The 19,190-nt window shown below is 42.4% G+C and overlaps 1 protein-coding gene across 2 annotated transcripts in view; it reads right to left on the bottom strand.

Annotated features, from left to right (window-relative positions):
• LOC116994568 (probable acyl-CoA dehydrogenase 6) overlaps positions 1–19,190 on the bottom strand; it is an 84,663-nt gene that overhangs the window by 57,582 nt on the left and 7,891 nt on the right. For both annotated transcript variants that reach the window (XM_033056383.2, XM_033056391.2), the window contains exon 2: positions 13,469–13,589. In XM_033056383.2, coding sequence (XP_032912274.1) covers positions 13,469–13,589 — 121 coding nt within the window. The remainder of the gene's footprint in view (positions 1–13,468; positions 13,590–19,190) is intronic.

Here is a 19,190-nt window from a genome sequence, read left to right as displayed (position 1 = left end):
CAATTAAAACCTGTCAAACCTTTAGCAAGATCAAAGTTAGAAGTTTTTTCTAATCCTCTGCATTTACATGTTTTATGCTTCTGACACTTAACTGAACTGCTTGAAAAATATCTTTAGAGAAAGTCCAATTCATTATCTTCCACTGTTTTTCCAGTTTCCTAACAGAAAATTGGTATTTTCCCTCCTTCCCATAATTTAGCAGGCAGCACCACAGAATCTGTGCAGCAGGCAGATTCTGATCCATCTCAAAGAGGTGATATTGTGAATCCCCGGAGCTGCTTATGGGTTACACAATGCAGTGACTTTACAGACCAGGCCAGTTCTTGCACAATCAGCTTGCAGAAGCATGTTCAGTGGGCACCTCCAAAACGGAGGGTTCCTTCTATTTTAAACGTACATCCAGCAGAACATCTATAGCATCTTTCATGTGCATTAAAGATCTGTTGGTGACTCTAAGTTCATGATGAAGCAAACTTTTCAAAGACCAAAATACTCATCTATCTTCTAGGAGAGACAAAACTGGATTCTCAGCAGCAAGAAATAAATGCAAAATTGGAATAAAGTGAAATTAGTATCTTGAAAATAATTACAAAGTTCTGCCGGAAGGAGTAGAACATTTCCTGTCAAAATGAGCTGTTTATAAAGAATTTCCCCCCTGGTGTTTGTTTCCTCTTGTATTCTCCTCTTTCCACATCCTCCTCTGGGGTTGTGGGATGACACACAGTTTCAACCTGGACAGAAATAGAGGATGGGATTCCCAACAATGTGTTGTAAGGACACAGGGAGAAAATGTAGGAAACTGCCTTTATTCTTGAGAGAATCGATTTTATCTGAGCACCTCATTAGTGTGGTGCCAGGGAGTCCAGGTAAGACCTGTCCAAAGGTAGCAAGTGCATAATTGTTTCCTTTATAGGTCCAGCAGCACGCAGGTTTTACAGGAACAACCAGAACGTACAGCTTACACAACTTTTGCCATGCAGAAGCATGTAAAAGAAATAATACAGTCCACAAAAAGGTCAGAGGATGCACTGTAACCAGCTCAAACACCCTCCAGAATGCAAAGACGCCTAAATCTCCTCCCCTGAAATGCAGCACTGCTACAAGTATCAGCTCCTGTAAGTATTTTTTTTTTTTTAACAGTGAAGAACCTGACACGTGCAGAATATGAATTAGTGTAAGGCTTTTAAAATAAATAAATAAATATTTTACATGGTTCCTTGTTTGGTCTTCCAAACAACCCCAAGCACAGTGTCACTGTCCATCCAACAAAACCGTCCTCCCTCCATGGTGCCAAAGGACCTGGTTAAAAGCAAAATAAAAAGCAGCCTCGGCGCAATTCTTTTTTTTAATCATGTGCCAAGTATGACAGCAACCTTGTGCACAGGAAGCATCTGGACACACTGGAAAGAATTTCCTGACCAGCTTTGGAGTGACAAACTCAGCTAACAGCTCTTTCACACCAGCTACAAAACAGCAAATTGCTCCCATGCTATTGCTCCTGGGAAAAAGAAACAGGCTGGAGGGAAGTGCCCTTCATTATTCTACCTAAAACAAACAAACAATCAAAGCCCAAAAAGCCACCAAGATGGATCAGACACTTTTTGGTTTGGTCTGTAAACATGGAATTCCATGATACCAGATGATTCAACTGCTCAGCTATGAGAAGGGAAACTTGGAAAGCAAAACCCTGTTAAAATGAAAAAGATAATCTATTTATCTTTCAAAAGATAATTCACATAAAGATTATTGAGCAAAAATAAACAAAACACCAGGTAAAGGAAACACAGCATGTTAGTAGCTTGAGGAAAAAAAATGCAATTTAATCTTTCATAAGCTTTCCACACAATGCAAAGGCTATCTGTCTAAATTTCTCGTAAGTGGCACTGATTTGAAGAATAAATCCACAGCTGGTGATTTATGGTGATTAAAAAGGCCTCAATATTATCAATCTTCGCAACCTTGAGGTCTTTAGTAACGCCAAAAATATCTGATCATAAAAGATGATTCCCCACCTCCTTAAATCCAAATGTTCACTACTTTTTCACAAAATATTTTTATTACCTTCAGTCCTTCCAAAGTCAGTTAAAATAAAAGAAGCAGTAAATAGAAGTTGTTAGGAAAGTTGCACAAGGACCCACCAGAATCGTCTCAAGAGGGAAAAAAGCAAGAAGAAAGAGATGAGGCTCAGTGGGAAACCCAAGTAGATAGAGGGCTGAAAACAGCTGGTAAGATTTAGAAAATAAGTATGGATAGTAATGACCAGTAAAAAACTTGCGCACAACCACAAATACAGATAAAAGTACAAAAATTAACTTGGCAGTGCTGGGTTAATGGTTGGACTTGACGATCCAAGAGCTGTTTTCCAAACTTTATGGTTCTGTGACTAATTAAAGGCTTCCTTTCTTTGGCTGTGGAGGGATCCGGAACAAGTTGAAATACGTATTGTGAGTGTTTTTGGCAGGCTTACACTCCAGCACATGGAGCAGTGCTAGATGTGCTATTCAGGGGGGAGGTGGTGAGGCCACAGAGTACAAGAAACTGTGAAATGGTGTATTTACCTGCTAAGTGAGCAGTTGATGACCAGAAATGCAATTACTCTCCCAGAAGTAACTGTGGATGGTGCCACCATCTATACATTTATTTAACATCCTCTGGATTCCTGTTAAGTTTTGCTCCTTGTGATTTCTATGGAATGAGTTTCACAGGTTATACATAATGTATAATGGAAAAAAAAATTCCTTTCAGAAGGCTTATTACTCACTGATCTTCTGCTCTGTTGAGAGACCCCTGTTCTTGAATAATAAAGCAAGGGTGAGAACAGTCCCATTCATTTCCTCTGACACACAGTATAGGAAACAGAAGAAATGCTGACTCAAGTCACCTTCAAAGAATTTTAAGGCATTCAATGATGCCATGAAAAACTCAAATATCTTCCCCTGTGATACACATTCAAGGAAATTTTTCATTCATTCCATCTTTGTTCCCCCTTTCAGGTGTACAAGTGGAGCTGGTTTGTAAGTGATGGAGGTTCTGGGCAAGTGCTCATTTTCTGCCAGTTCACAGATTCAAGAGAAGGGCATATAAACAGGTCATGGTGCTCCCAAGGTCCCACACAAGAAGTTCCTGCCCTCCTCCAGAGTCATGCCATATTCCTGGCTCCTGCTACCCAGCACTGAAGGTATCTCCCAGGGCAGGCAAGACCACAGAGTGGGTTTGTAGTCTTACAGAGAACTGTAGCTACTGCACCAGAGATAAGAGAAATCAGCTATTCTAGGCCACCCAGGAAAGGCACAAACAGAACAAGCAGATCCATTCTTCAGGAAATATACTGTCCTGCAAAAAATACTTTGTTTATCACAAATGGCCTCCCATGCCCCTGCCTAAGAAACAAAAAAAAGAAAACAAAAAAAAAAAAAAACAAACCACCCAACAAAAACAAAAACACCACAGAAAAAGCCCTAACACTGAGGTCCTACTTCAAAACCTTTTCTGCAAAACAGAAAAATTAAATTAAATTTCAATGTATGTACAGTTATGGTGATTGGAAGAACATTTTCCTTAGCACTTTGTCGCTCATAGTTGGTCCACACTTCAAATACTTAAACAGATACTTTTCACAAATTTCTGCATTCATAAAAGGCTCCAACCTCTTTATGTTACTGAAAAATCCTTAAAAGATTAAGGCATTTAAACGTTTTCTTGAGTACATGGAAGAAAAATAATTTAAAAATAATTTTTAAAAACTGCATTTCAACTTCTTTTTCACATTTTTTGAACTGACACACTTTTCCTATTTTTTTTACTCTGCAAACAGGGTGAAGCTGTATTTCCTCCAGATGATCACGACTTTGAAAGGACAGTACAAAACCAAACACACCTGGAATAAAAGTGTCAAACAAATCTTCACTCTGTCTTGCAGCTTCTTTCCCATTTCCTCCCAAATCCTGTGCCAGCTCCCCAACCTCTGTCCCAATAAACTTCTAACTCCTCTCACCCCAATGTTTCTGTCAACAAGGTCAGCTGCAAAATAACCAAGACAGCTACTCCAGTTTTACTGGCACCACACTGCAGAAGCAGGACTTTTTACAAGAAATCATGCAAAGGAGACGAGTGGTAATGGGTACAAGGAGCTCCTGAGGAGATTCTGATTATACACAAAAGGAAAAGTTTTCACATGAGAATCAGTTGTGAGAATAGTCTCACCAGAGAAGTGGTGAATTCCCCAGTGCTGGACACTTTTAAGATCCAGATGGACAGAGTGCTGGGCTAACTTGTCCAGCCCAAGTTTTTGCCAAGAAAGATTGGAACAGATGATCGTTGAGGTCCCTTCCAACTAGTATTCTATGATTTTACAATTTAATGTAATGAAAATAATAAAAAACCCATTCTCTTTCTATATATATAAAAATTATGTATTAAAATAGCATATACTTTAATGCAATATATGCAAAAAATGTACAATAATTTCACGACCATAAGGCGCACCGGACTATAAGGCGCACCCCCCAGGAGTCGGCAAAATTCGCAACTTTGTAGATCAGATAAGGCGCACCGGACTATAGGGTGCACTTTTTTTTTGCAGCGAGGCTCTGCCCCCAGCTCCCCTCACGCGTTTTCTGGCCGAGGCCCCGCCTCAACCTGGGAGCCATTGGCCCCCGGGCCCGCTTGTACCCGGCAGGGCCGGGGCATGCCCGCCGCTGCTCCGTGCCGCCTCCCCGGGGCCGGGCTATGGCCGCCGCCCCTCCGTGCCGCCTCTCTGGGGCCGGGCTATGCCTGCTGCCCCTCCATGCCGCCTCCACGGGGCCAGGCTGTGGCTGCCGCCCCTCCGTGCCCCCTCTCTGGGGGCCGGGCTGTGCCCGCCACCCCTCTGTACCCCCTCCCCGGGGCCGGGCTGTGGCCGTTGCTGCTCCATGCTGCCTCCACGGGGCCGCGCTATGCCTGCTGCCCCTCCTTGCCCCCTCTCTGGGGCCAGGCTGTGGCTGCTGCCCCTCCTTGCCCCCTCTCTGGGGCCAGGCTGTGGCTGCTGCCCCTCCGTGCCTCCTCTCTGGGGCTGGGCTGTGGCTGCCGCCCCTCCGTGCCACCCCCACGGGGCCAGGCTATGCCTGCCGAGGCTCCTCCTCGCCTGCATGGCCCGGCCTGCTCCCCACGCAGCTCACAGCTCTCACTTCCAGGTAGGTAAATTTCCGAACTTTGTCCATCAGATAAGGTGCACCGGACTATAAGGTGCACTTCCGGGTTCAGTGCAAAATTGTAGTCAAAAGGATGTGCCTTATAGTTGTGAAATTACTGTACAATGTATATACAATCATGCTTATCACTACGCAGAAGAAAATATTACTTTTCTGTATGAAGTATATATTACATCTGGAGAGAATAGTTGCATGCACCTGAGCCTCCGATTCAGGGAACTTGGGAATTTACATATCCCTCAGAGTTGCAAAGCATACAGTAAATAATGCAATCCAAGTTATGATGGCCCCAAATACCCATTTGCCTCTCCACAAATGAGCCAAGCACTTGTCTTGCACTGGTCAAGTCATCCAGACTGAAGAACAAGTTTTAAAGTTTTGAAACATCCTTCACTCCTGTCCCCAAAGCATCAGCACTTCAAAAACAATTCTTTTTCTATTATTATTAATTTATTTAATAATCAGTTGAGAAACTGAGGGTACATGGATTTATCTTTTGGATTTCAAATCTACCACATAGAGCATTATTTAGACAAACCCTATAAAAGATGTTCAACAGGGTTGTACCAACAAACCAGAATATAGGATTCAAATATTTCTCAGACTAATCTCATAGACCTTGGAATTATTTTGGAATAAAACAAATTTTCTCACTTCCTATTTCACTAAGTAGAAGATACCAAGCACTCTCTGATGTGCATATCAGTATTAAATGAGACCAAAAAATTAATTCCAAGTAGACCTAAAAGATTATCTAGTTCCAACTCTCCTGCCATAGCAGGTACATGACCTGATTTTCAGCTTTATGAAGAGGTACTATTTTGTTATGGGGACCTCTGAACTTCCTTACAAACACTGGACTAAGGCCTTATGCAAGATCCCCAGGGATTAGATTAATAATGATGCATAAGATTTTGCATGAAGTGTGTCAACTGGGGATTAAAAATGTTAGAAGGAGAATCAAAACTAAATACATTCTAAATACATTTCTTGTCTGGTTTTTGGGGTTTTTTTCCTTTAATTTCTTCTCATTTGGCTAGTCACATGTTTCAGCTTGCACAGCCTGGACTCCAACTTATCATGCTCAAATGCTGGGAATAGAAACACAACTAGAAACAACAAAATTGTACTGCAATCTTTGAGAATCCCCTCTTCAAGACAGACGTCGTTCAAAATTTTTACAATGGGATTTGCAAGTGTTGACAAGTCAACAGCTTTTCAGAGATTTTCCACGTCAATATCAAAGTGACTATTTAACAATATTCTTCCCCATTTCACCCCATGGAAGAATCAACCTTCACATCCAGCCATTCATAATGCAAGAATCAATGGCCAAAACTGAATCAATCCTACACTTCACAAAAACAATTTTCCCAAACTCACCGCAATTAGTGTACTGACAGGGAAGCATAAGAGGTGCATTTATACTTTCAGAAAGCTTTTGAATTACATCACTTATGTATATGACAGACATCAGGAATCTTGTGAATGGGAAAAGACAGTTATGTGTAAATTAGAGAGATTTGTACTACCCAGGTTATTTTAGTACAAGTTCATTCATTGGCCAGGCTTTGTCAAGAAACAGTCTGGCTATTTGATCTACAGAAGTAAAGGATAAACAAGACTCCTCTAATAAAAACTTCCTGAACAGTATGTCTTACCTGATAATGGCTCAATCCCTATACTCATTTCAGGATTTACATTATTTCATATTTCTTTAATATGTTCAGCTGTTCATTTTAGTGTGAATTCTTTTCTTATTCACAATTATAAAATCAAGAACATCATATTCTTAGCAGATATGTCTCTGAAAATCCCCAAGCCCAACCATTTCCCACAAAACTGAAGGAAAGTCAAGCACAATAGAGTACAGACTCTCCTGCACAACCCAGAGTAGAACAGGTGCAGAACAGGGACACAATTGTGACAGCTGCTTGTAACACTCTCATCTCTGCAAACACATTCTAAGTGCTCCTAGTCAGATTCAAGACAGCACGTGGGCCTGACAGTTTGCACAAAGCCTGTGATACACAGAAGTGAATTTGGCATGGTCTGTCTGCTGTGAGAGAAATGTGTGTCAAGAGCTCAAGCATTAATTGCACATACATAGCATTTGCTGTGAGCATTTGCTCCCAGTTAGATGTTTCTAACTTTCTCCAGGAAAGAGACATTTTAAAGTGCCCCATCAATGCAATTTTGACATAACCTGTAACTACCTGTACACATATCAGATTTCAGAAATTCCTAACTCTGACCCCTAAGATAATTTATTAGCACATCTGAACTGCATGAAGTACTGCTGTGTTCTGCATTACAAGCCGCAAGTGTGAGGATTTGCCTTATCTGAAGCACAAAAGTGGAATCCCAGAAACTAATCTGATCCTTCTATCAACAACACATTGAAAAGAAGATTATCTCTTCTGCAAAGACTGAGTGTCCTTCAGTAAGTCATCTCTCTGCTGGCTGCTATTGATAGCTGAACAAGCTATTCTCAGAGGTACTGCTGCATTTCCCAACCAGCCATGAAGAAAAGAAGCACAACCATTCCCCAAGTCGTGCACAGCTGAGAGAAAAGCCAAAGAGGAACTCAAGTGCTCATTTCCCTGTCTGATCAGAAATACTTGGTGATCTGTGAAATGTTGCAAACAACTCCATCCCATTTTCAACTGAATTTCATCAGATAGTAGATGGGACTTGAACATTCAGCATTTCACAACAGTGGAGGAGGGGAAAAAAAGTCTCAACTACACAGAACTCAGGTGTATATACACATACAAAACCCTGTTTTCCTGAGATTTCAATCCACCAAATTAGAAGGTCCAATAAGCACCTGAAATTTCTTATACTTATCTGATCAATGTCTGCAAACCCCTGCCACACATCACAAATTTGGTCATCAAATTGATTCAAATAGAGCACTGACTGATTTGGTCTACTGTTTTTTGGAAGCCCATCAAAATTATTTCTTGATTGTAGAACAGGTATCAATTATAGCTGGCAAAAACTTGAGAGTGCTGATTTACCAGTTCATTAGTGTCTGAAAACATGGCCCAAAAGCTTCTCTTGCAAACCTTTAGAGTGCAACTATGTTTATTAACAATTATTGCACTCTTTTGTAAGTGGGAAAAAGATCAAGCAGTTAATTCAGCTGTCTATACTTATATCTACTAAACTAAGAACAAGCACTGCAGCTGGTCCACTGCTGCCACACAGAAGTGGTTTGAGGCAAATTACAGTAATTTCATGATTATAAGCCGCACCATTTTGACTAAAATTTTGCTCCCACCCCGGAAATGCGGCTTACACTCAGGAGCGGCTAACATATGAAAAATTTTCTGAAATTTTCAACCCCGGAAGTGCCAGCCAGGGTGCCGAGTCGAGCACCTGCCAGTAAAACCTGGCATTTACGCAATTGTTACAAATTGGTTACTCTGTTGCACGGCAGGTGGAGGCAGGCTCCGTGCTGGCAGCGCCGGGTGGGGGGGAGGTGGGGGGTTCCTTGTTGCCATCCCCACGGTTCGTGGCAGAGGTGGGGGGTTCCGTGCTGGCAGCGCTGGGGGGGGAGGGAGGGGGGGCTCCATGCTGCCATCCCCGCGGACTGGAGGGAAAGCGGGGAGCTCCCGCCCCCGCCTGCCACCGCCGCCGCGGGTGCCGGTGGGCTCCATCCCTGCCTGCCACTGCGGGGCAGTGCTGGGCCAGGGTGAGTGAGCCCGGCGCAGTGGTGGCCGACCCCGAGCAGCCCCGCCAAGTGGCCCCGCTGAGCTGGGCCACCCAGCCCCGTCGGCAGCCCCGTACCCGCATGGCCCAAGCCGAGCCAGTAAACCCTGCGATCCTGCGATTCTGTTACTATTTGGCAACTTTGTAGCATGCGGGTCCTCACTGTGAATGACAGAGCGGCTTATACTCAGGTTCAGCTTATTTATGGACAAAGAACGAAATGTTGCCGACACCCGGAGATGCGGCTTATAGTCCGTGCGGTTTGTATTCGTGAAATTACTGTAATTAATTTCTGACAAATATATCCTTCCTACTTCTATCCACAGAAACACCTGGCCATCTTTCATTTACTTTCCTAGATACCATCAAACCCTGTTTCACCTGAACTACTAAATCCCTTTCTAGTTATTGCTCCTCTCAAATCCTTCTGTGCTCATTCTATATAATAACAAGGCTTTATTACAGAAAGGGGAAAAAATTACCCCATACAATCTTTCCAAGAGACTCTCCATGCCCAAATTCTCACAAGGTCACATTTTACCAGACAAATGTACACTTGTGAAGAAAACAAGAATTAACCTTAGAGGATAGTATAGAGCTATACTCCCTCCCCACATTCAACACAGAGACACTTGTAATAAGGAGGCTTTCTGAAGAAAAGATAGTGTATCATTTTCCAATTTCAGTGTACTCAATCACTTGAAACACTATTTTTGTTTTATTAGATGCTTCTCTGTCTGAAGTGACAAGAAGGTACTGATTATTACTTTCTCCATTCCCAAATCTGCCATTTGACCCAGCAGTACTACACTTTCCCATTCATGTGCAAATTGTACCACAGTTACATAATTTTCCTGAAATATATAAAAACATATTTTCTAAGCTCACTGCTAAGTTTCTCACAGTAATAAATGAAGGTTACTATTTGGACAAACTTGTCATAATTATTTGTAGATGCTAATGCATTCCACTAAATATTCCTACAGTACTGCCAGTGTAAACACTAATGAAACATCCAGAGCAGGCATTGTTATCACTCATGTTTCACAGTGATGCCACGCGAATATGCAGGAGGGCAGATATTACCCTCCCTCAAACCTTTCCCTCCCATCCTTTACAGGATTCCTGTGCTTTTACATCAGCTGATAAAACAACTTTTAATCATCTGCATTGGCATACACAGGCCCAGTACATTTTGAGCCTGCATTTTTGGCAACGCATCCTAAAATTTAGCAACAGCCAGGGCTTTGATTCATAAACCATGAAATCACAAAATAACCACATAGATTCTTCCAGCTTTTAATCCAGTATCTATCTAATCTGCCCATAAAACAGTCCAAAGAATATGTCTTGCTCACTTCCCTTAGCAAAACAGACAATGGTGAACTACCAAGTCTGGTTAAATATTTCTGCTGCCTGCCATAATATTTTCTGCCCTTAGTTTTGGGACTGGTAGTAGCTCAATAACTCAGAATTTTATAGTTTATGGAGAAATACATAGTATTTTAGATAGCATTATAGAATAATAGTAAATGTAAATAAAGAATAATAAGTATATAGGGATGTTGTTTTTTTCTTCTAAATCCTGAATGAAGTAATTCTGTAAAACACATTTTGCATAGAGCAAAAATACACTTTTTATGCATAAATTATGTCCACATTTCACCATGTGTTTTACTAGCAGGAAGAATCTTGCAATGAAACAGAACACAAACTTCTTCCTAAGGAAAACTAACATATGCACTATTTTTGAGTCATGTGAGGAATACCAGAGTAGAGAAATGGTTCAAAGAGAAGATTCTTTCTCTGCAGAGAACTGAGCAGACAGTAAGTTAAATCTACTGATGATCTTAAAAATTCTCTAATTATGGGTACATGTCTGAGCTTTGCCCACAGTGTTTACATGACCTCCAGTGACCATCCTGAACTACAGCCAATATTCACTAGAACCAACTACTGTGTAAACAACTGAGAAAAAGTATGCAGGAAAAGCTTTGTCAAGTTTGTAGCCCACAGCTGCACACAGTGGGAATTGAGGGAGTCTTTGCAGTACAAATAGTGCCCCAAATCAGTTCTCTACACAGAGAAAGTTTCCAGTGATAAGGGACACATGTCAGGCACGTTCTTTTAAAAACGTGACTTCCATTAAGCAGCTCATTGTTCATAAAGGGAAAGGTGCCTACACAGGAAAAAGTCCACTTTCAACAAACCTGAAGTCCAACAGATGTTTCCTTCTATCAAAGCAAAACAAGTTTGTGACCCATTTCTGCCCAATCAGAAAGCTTCAAAATTATTTCTGGAAAATAAACCCTCCATACTTGTCAGAATGATCTTGGAAAACAAATTCAATAAAACTTGTATTTCAAAATTGCAGCTATTACTAAAGTGAGTTAATTTTAAAAAATCCATGTTCTTTACAGAGGATGTCTTAAGATCTGGATTTGAAGAAATATGATGATTTTGGTTTGTGAAAAAGAAAGTAAGGCAGACTGTTAACTCACAAGTGACTCTGCATTGCTCTCCTCAAACCAATTTAACCTCCCTTCTTCAGACCTCCTGCAATACCCCTCCAAAGTTCCTGGCTGCTTTTGGCTTCTTCAACTCTTGTAAGACTTCTCTTCTTCTGCAAACAGCAAATAAATAACAGAAGTGGCTGAGCAGAGCATAAAAGGTGGATCTCTTAATTTTATTTTACAGTACACACCAATCATACAGCAAGCCTAAGCACTCTGTAGAAGTGTAGAAGACAAAGAATTTCAGGCTTTGCCAAAGCTGTGCAGTTGAGGCTGTCCTGTCACACACCTTACTTTGACTTACCATCAGGAGAAAGTTTCAGGACTTTCAGGATGTACCTGATGGCATTACACCATTACAGAGCAAAGCTGGATCTGGTGACACTGCGGCACAACTGGATGCTGCAAAGACAGCATCTTCCAAGGAGTTGGTGCACTTTCTGTGCCCAACAATACTGAACTGAGATGGATCACATGCTGCTGAGGATTTTATGAATTTTTTATACCTTTTATAAAACGTAGCTGCAGAGATCAAATAAATTATATCAATAGCTAGATATAAACATCAAATCCAAAGTTAAAATAGTCTTAAACATGAGTATGACAGATGTAATCAAGTACATGCAACTTTCTGTGCCACCTTTACCTCGAGTCCCTTCTTCACGAGATTTCACTCGTTATTTCTTGGCCAGCTGTTTTGTGAGCATTATACAAAGTTCCCACCTCTGTAATGTTTTATGTGCAGCACCTTCAGCATTGAGGTTCCTTACCCCAGCTGAAGCCACTGCATGCCCTGAGATGAATATAAGAAGGCAGAACAGAAATCTGTCAGCCATGCAATGCACCATTATTACAACCAACATGAACACCAGCAATGAGAAGGAGACCCACTGAGATGCAATTCAAATCTGCCTAGCAAGAACAGCAGAAAGTAGAAGTGGTTTTCTCTCTCCCCCAGTAATCCTATTTGTCCTTTAAATAGATCTTAAGTATAATCTTGAACTGTCAGCATTTCTGTAAAGAAATACCAGCTCAGACTTAATTGGATTTGTCAGACAATCACAGCCCAACAGCTCTCTGAGATCTAACAGCTGAACAGCTGTGGGACAACCTTCCACATTGTAATATAAGAATATAAGTTCATTTCAAGAGGGAATATTTCCTCTGAAACTGAGTGATAAAAAGACATAATTCTTTGCACAGAACCCTGTCCCTTAGCAACACCATGATGTGGTGTGGCATAGCTAAGGCTGTGTGAGCTGCTCCACAGAGAAAATTATCTGCAGTTAACTGCTGAAACACTGTCACTTCAGGCTGCTCTGAATGCAGGAAAATAGGGGTAAAAAAATCATGAGAATTGTGACTTGAACATGTAAGAGTAGCATTTGAAAAGAAAACAAGTATATCACGTATAAACAAAGAAAGATAGCAGAATATGTATTGTAGCTGAAGAGCAGAAATACTTCCTATTCCTCTGGACTTTTTGTGTCACCCATATATAAAAACATACACACAAAAACTTGCTCTCTGTGTGATCAGCTTCCTGTTTTGTTCAGGCTTCCATGGACTGGAATAGTGCATTTTAAAGACAATCTACAGGATAATGACCTAAAGGCCACACTGTCCTCATCCCGTGAAATGATGGAGAGGTTGCACGTTCAGGAAGTACAATAAGACAAATCTTAAAACACTTCCAATGCCTATAAATTGTGGTTTCTTAAATGAAGATCTGGATCATTTTATATGTATCTGGACCCAGATGAAAATTTATTATACAGATTATATGTTGAAAATAGAAGTGATGTTCATTTCCCTAATTTTAAAATAACAGTCATAGAGGTTTTAACATTTGTATTTAGAAGAATACCAGCTTAAGTACTCAACAATGTTATTCTGTGTATTTGCAGAGTTGGTAATCAGCATGCATGTGACTGAGGAATAGATGTAAACTTTGCACTGAATTCTAACCCATGCTTAGACCTGGGGCAAAAGTGAATTAATTCATGGAGTCTATTACTATCAATAGTCAGGAGTGATACACTTGCCTACCTGTTGGTTTATCCACACCAAGGAATCCAGCCTGTCCCAGGATTTTAAACACTTTATGTGCTGGGAACTGTCCTTCTTCTTCCCACTTGTCCACAAAGGGATTAATCTCCTTGTCAATGATCTAGATTTGGAAAACAAATTGTACAAGTTACAAACACAGCCATCCTACACAAAAACTTTTGACTACTTTCACCTAAAAACTGCAATTCAAAAAGAAAAAGAAAAAATTATATATAAGGAAAAAACTGAAAGCCCACTAATTTTCTCTACTTCCCTTTGGATATCCTTATTCTCTACTCACTCACACCGATTACAATAAATGTAATGAGGCAAATGTAAATACAGTAATTTCACGACTATAAGGAGCACCCTTGTGACTAAAATTTTCCCCGAAACCTGGAAGTGCATCTTATAGTCTGGTGCGCCTTATCCGATGGACAAAGCTCAGAAATTTGCCTACCCGGAAGTGAGAGCTGCAAGCCGCGGGGGGAGCCAGCAGGGCCACGGCTGCCAGGTGGAGGCGGGGTGGAGTGGCAGCGGGCGCGCCCCGGCCCTGTGCAGGCGGGACAGCCCCTCCACAGACATGCCCCGGCCCCGTGGAGGCGAGACGGCCCCTCCACAGGCATCCCCCGCCCCCGTGCAGGCGGGGCGACCCCCCCACAGGCATAGCCCTGCCCTGTGGAGGCAGGATGGCCCCTCCAGAGGCACGCCCCGGCCCCGTGGAGTGGGCATGGAGGGGTGGCGGCCATAGCCCGGCCCCGGAGAGGCGGTACATGGGGCGGTGGCCACAGCCCGGCCCCGGAGAGGCGGCACGGAGCAGCGGCGGCCATGCCCCGGCCCCGTCGGGTACAGGCGGGCCTGGGAGGCCCATGGCTGCCGGGTTGAGGTGGGGCCTCGTCCAGCAACTGCGTGGGGGGAGCTGGGGGCGGAGCCTTGCTGCAAAAAAAAAAGTGCACCCTATAGTCCGGTGCGCCTTATCTGATCTACAAAGTTGTGAATTTTGCCGACTCCCCAGGGGTGCACCTTATAGTCCGGTGCGCCTTATGGTCATGAAACTACTGTAATTCTTTTAGCAATTATTACTAGAACAGGCCATCACGGTTAATTTCAGACTCTCCAAGATCTATGAAAATGGCGGTCCTTTTTGGGTACAGTTTCTAGAAAGTGACAGGAAGGGAAATCTGAATTGTCTTCAAAAGAATCTTGGCAAAAAAAGTTGATCTGTTCTTGATGACCTCACACAGTACCAAGAAAGTAGAAAAGATTCATTTCCTCTCTCTTTGCCTGAAACATTCTCAAGGAAGTCGGTGCCATTGGGGACATTTACATCTAGTCTGTATTTAGATTTCCCCACAAGTCTGACAGAACATGTACTGGGAAAGTGTGATCTTCCAGAATTTATAATATTCCCAAACCTGAGCAACTCTTGATTGTGCTGCTGCTAGTGCTGCACACCTTCCAAAAGTCAGTGTCCTAAGCTGCCTGACTATAGTTCTGACACTGCTCAGGCTGCAGCATTCCCCTCCAGCCTGTGCAAGCAAAACACATCTGGAATACAGCCACTACATTCAGCAACACTTTCAGGTTTCAGGGCACAAGAGTGGATGTTTTGCTCCACCAAGTCCCAGATTTCCATGGTCAAGGGAAAGGAGCAAAGTGGGCAGCCTGCAGGTGTCTTCCTGCTGCCTACCAGCTCATCTGGAGGCAGCTGGATGGTGCCCACCTCCACCTACCCCTGCAGCCCAAACCAGGTGTTGCTTCTGCCAGGCAGCCAAGGGCACCACACACCTCAGTCAGCCTCATGAGGGTGTCCAAACAGCAAACATCCTCCCCCCAAACAAACCTACCAAAAACAAACATCAAACCCTACCAAAACAAACACCAGTTCCCAATAGAAAGGTATTGCCATTAACCTGTGACCATTATCTCACTACTACACTGTTTCATGAAGAAGGAATTTGTTATTTCAAGAACTTACTCCTCTTAGTCTTCTTTCCCCACTAAATAAACAAGTCCTGTGGTGCTGACTATTTCTTGAGCTGGAAATAGAATCCTCTCCCTCCTAGACTGCTGTGCTCTTAAGACCCTGCGGAACCTTCTTCCAAACTATCTATTTATTGCACATTCTTTGGAGAATTTCAGCCCATATATGGCTGCTTTCTGCCTTCCAGTTGGTCACAGAAATAAGCATACTTGAATCCCTGTAACAGAAAAATCAGTTTCTCACTTCTCTCCCCAAATTCTGAGAAATTCGTATACTGATACATTGATTAACATAGGCCTAACGATCAATGGCAAAAAAATACTTGGCAGAACGCTATCTAGGAGAGTTTACAGTTCTGTTCTATATTGCCATACCCCATATGCTCACATCCTAAGATGCTGACTCTCAGTGCTGAAGGTGGTGAAATACCTTTTTGGCTGTAATAGCATCTAGCAATGCTCATTGGATAACACCAAGAATACCTGACAGAGCATACAAAATGTTATTACAGTGTTTTGATGGATCTTGGCAAAAATATGTGGTGAATATACTAACACAGAGTTTTGCTTGCTGTGGGCCAAGTGTTTTGTAGCTACCTTTGAAACTGAGCAGATTCTGAATGATTTCTGCAGGTTTGCTCCTGTGCCTTTGGGTAAAACTCAAATTTCTCAAGAGAACTGACTTATTACCAGGTGAAGTTGGCCACATTGAATAAAACAAGATCTTCCTTGCATGACACAACAATAAAACCCCCAAAGACAACCTCACTGCACAAACCATAAATTGAGTATGGCTTTTAAAAACAAACAAACAAAAAACTAAATAAATAAATCACAGTCCAGATACTGATAGCCACAGTTTCTTTTTAGATATTGGATCATTCACTGCGTTTTTGCAAAGATAAAAATAAGACCTGTCAAAACCTTCTACGCTTCAGTACAAATTGCTTGCAAAAAAAATCACACGTTATTTTATAATAATTAGGGGATTGAGGGGTCACCTTCCCTTGTACTACACATACAAGCATAATCCAAATTGCTGGAGAACTGCAGTATTGCTCAACTGGCTGGTGCTCCAGCACTGATTGCAGTAATTTCATGATTACAAGCCGCACTGACTATAAGCCGCATTGCCGGGTGTTGGCAAACATTTCGTTCTTTGTCCATACACAAGCCACACCCAATTATAAGCCACTTTGTCGTTCGCAGCGAGGACTCGCGTGCAACAAAGTTGCCAAATAGTAACAGAATTGCAGCATGGCAGGGTTTACTGGCTCAGCTCAGGCCGTGAGGGTTCGGGGTTGCCGAGAGGGTTGGGTGGCCCAGCTCGGCGCTACCACTCGGTGGGGCCGCTCAGGGCCAGCTGCCGCCACCGCTGGGCTCGCTCGCCTCGGCCCGGTGCTGCGCCTCGGTGGCAGGGGGGCACGGAGCCCGCCAGCACCCGCGGCAGTGGTGGGAGGCGGGGATGGAGTCCCCCCGCCCCCGCGGCAGCGGCACGCGGGGACGGGAGACCCCTGCCTCCCCCCAAGCCGCAGGGTCAGCAGGAGGGAGCCCCCCGCCTTCCCCCTGGGCCGCGGGGCCGGCAGGAGGGAGCTCCCCCGCCTCTCCCCACCCCAATGTGCTGCCTGCACGGAGCCCAGCTCCACCCGCCGTGCAACACAGTAACCAATTTGTAACAATTGTGTAAATGCCAGGTTTTACTGGCAGGTGCTCGACTTGGCAGTTTGCACTGACTCAGTTTGCACTTCCAGGGTTGGAAATGTCAGAAAATTATTCACATATTGGCCGTTCCTGAGTATAAGCCGCATTTCTGGTGTGGGAGCAAAATTTTGGTCAAAACGGTGTGGTTTGTAATCGTAAAATTACTGTACTGGGTATTGTCATCCCTTCCTAGAAAAGCGAACTGAAACAATGGGTAATGGGCCAAACCAGCAGTGACTGAACGATCACAAAATTTAACATTTACTTAAAACCTTGCAGAAGACAGGTCAAACAATGCTATGTAATTAACCATCTGATTTGTCCCTTCCCTTCACTTTAGAAATTTCCTCACATTTGTGCCCCTAGAAAAAAATTTTACACTTGAACTGCAGACACATACTATGTAGGTACCTTAATTTAAACCTAAGGTATCCATGCAGTGTTTGGCAATTACACAGAAGTAAGCTTTCATCAGTATGCAAGCAGCTCATGCGCTTATTTATATATGCTTTATCATGAGAAACATGGAAATCATGGGTGCCAGCATTTAGACTTCCATCACTAGGAAACCAACAATAACAAGATCTAAAACTTCTAGCAGCAGAAATATTTAGCACTGCATACTATGGATGCCATCTGACAGATATTCCTTGATCTAGTTTGCCAAATCTTAGTGGCATTTGGGATGCAAAGTTGACTAAGGATAACTTTCCCAACTGCTGAAGTACCAGTAAACCATAAAAAAACCTGGTATTTTCCTGACAGCAAGGGTACAGTAAGTTTCATGTATGAAAACCTGTGTTTTTCTCAGGCTGAACAGTGAAGATGCAAACCTAAAGGACTAGGCTCTGGAGGCAGCCTTAGATTAGCCTGCATCCCAGCATGAGCTCAGGCTGCTCTCTGGGGACCCTCCAAAAAATGGCCTCAGGGCTGCTATCAGCTGTGAATTATTAAAAACACTCTGGATACTCGCCCAGTCGGAAATGGATCAAGCCAACAAATCCAGTTCATGTTGAATGATAGTAAGAAAAATAAGTGCTTTCATCAGAAATTGTCTTGACAAAGTTTTGTGAAAACAGCACCTGTAGCTTCCTGCCCAGGACTGGGGAAATGCCATGGCAGGGTTGGAGAGGGGACAGAGACATAAATTCAGATTTTTTAGAAACAGGTAATTTTAATTTCTCTTCAGAAAAGAGCAATAAAAATATCCCCTCAAGTCACTGCCATAGTTTCGACTGTTTTCCACTGAAACGTAATACATTTTTTAAAAGAGAAAAGTAACAAAAATATATGATGCAGATGCTCAGTATTTTGTATTGATATTATGCTAGCAACAACCCAAAAACATTGGCAATTACCATTTAACTCTGCATTCTAAAATAAATGCATCCTACAACAGTAGAAGCTGTACTTGAATTAATTTGGGTATTACAGATGTCCTTTACAGCAGTTAAAGATTAGTTTTCATTATTCACCAGTATGTTTTTCTATCATGCAATTTAGAAATTAAAGACCATACCAGTTTTACACACCGTACTTCTTCGAAGTACCCCTTATAAGACTGTGCAGCATAGTTTCAGCACACTATTAGTAAGATGATGACTTTTGAAACAACAAACTGAATTCTTAAAAAATTACACAAATTTTTACTAAAGTTTCCTGTGAATTATACCCCAGGTGAGATTAGACTAATTTACTAGAGAAGCAGGAAAAAAAATCTAAGAAAATGTATGTTGTATTAAGAAGATTAAATGGAGTCTATGGAGCCAGGATTAGATTAGATTAGACGTTAGGAAGAAATTCTTTACTCAGAGGGTGGTAAAACACTGGAACGGGTTTCCAGAGAAGTTATGGATGCCTTTTCCCAGAAGTGTTCAAGATCTGGTTGAAAGGGGCTTGGGCAACCTGATCTAGTGACCAGCATCACTGCCTATGGCAGGAGGGGTTGGAAACAGATGATCTTTAAGATCCTACCCAACCCAAATCATTCTATGATTCTATGATTTTGTGACATAACTGTTCCATATTATGTTAGGAG

This window comes from Catharus ustulatus, chromosome 1, assembly GCF_009819885.2.
Source record: "Catharus ustulatus isolate bCatUst1 chromosome 1, bCatUst1.pri.v2, whole genome shotgun sequence".
Lineage (NCBI taxonomy): Eukaryota > Metazoa > Chordata > Aves > Passeriformes > Turdidae > Catharus > Catharus ustulatus.
The sequence above is the reverse complement of the archived record's forward strand: the minus strand, read 5'-3'. Positions and strand labels throughout refer to the sequence as shown.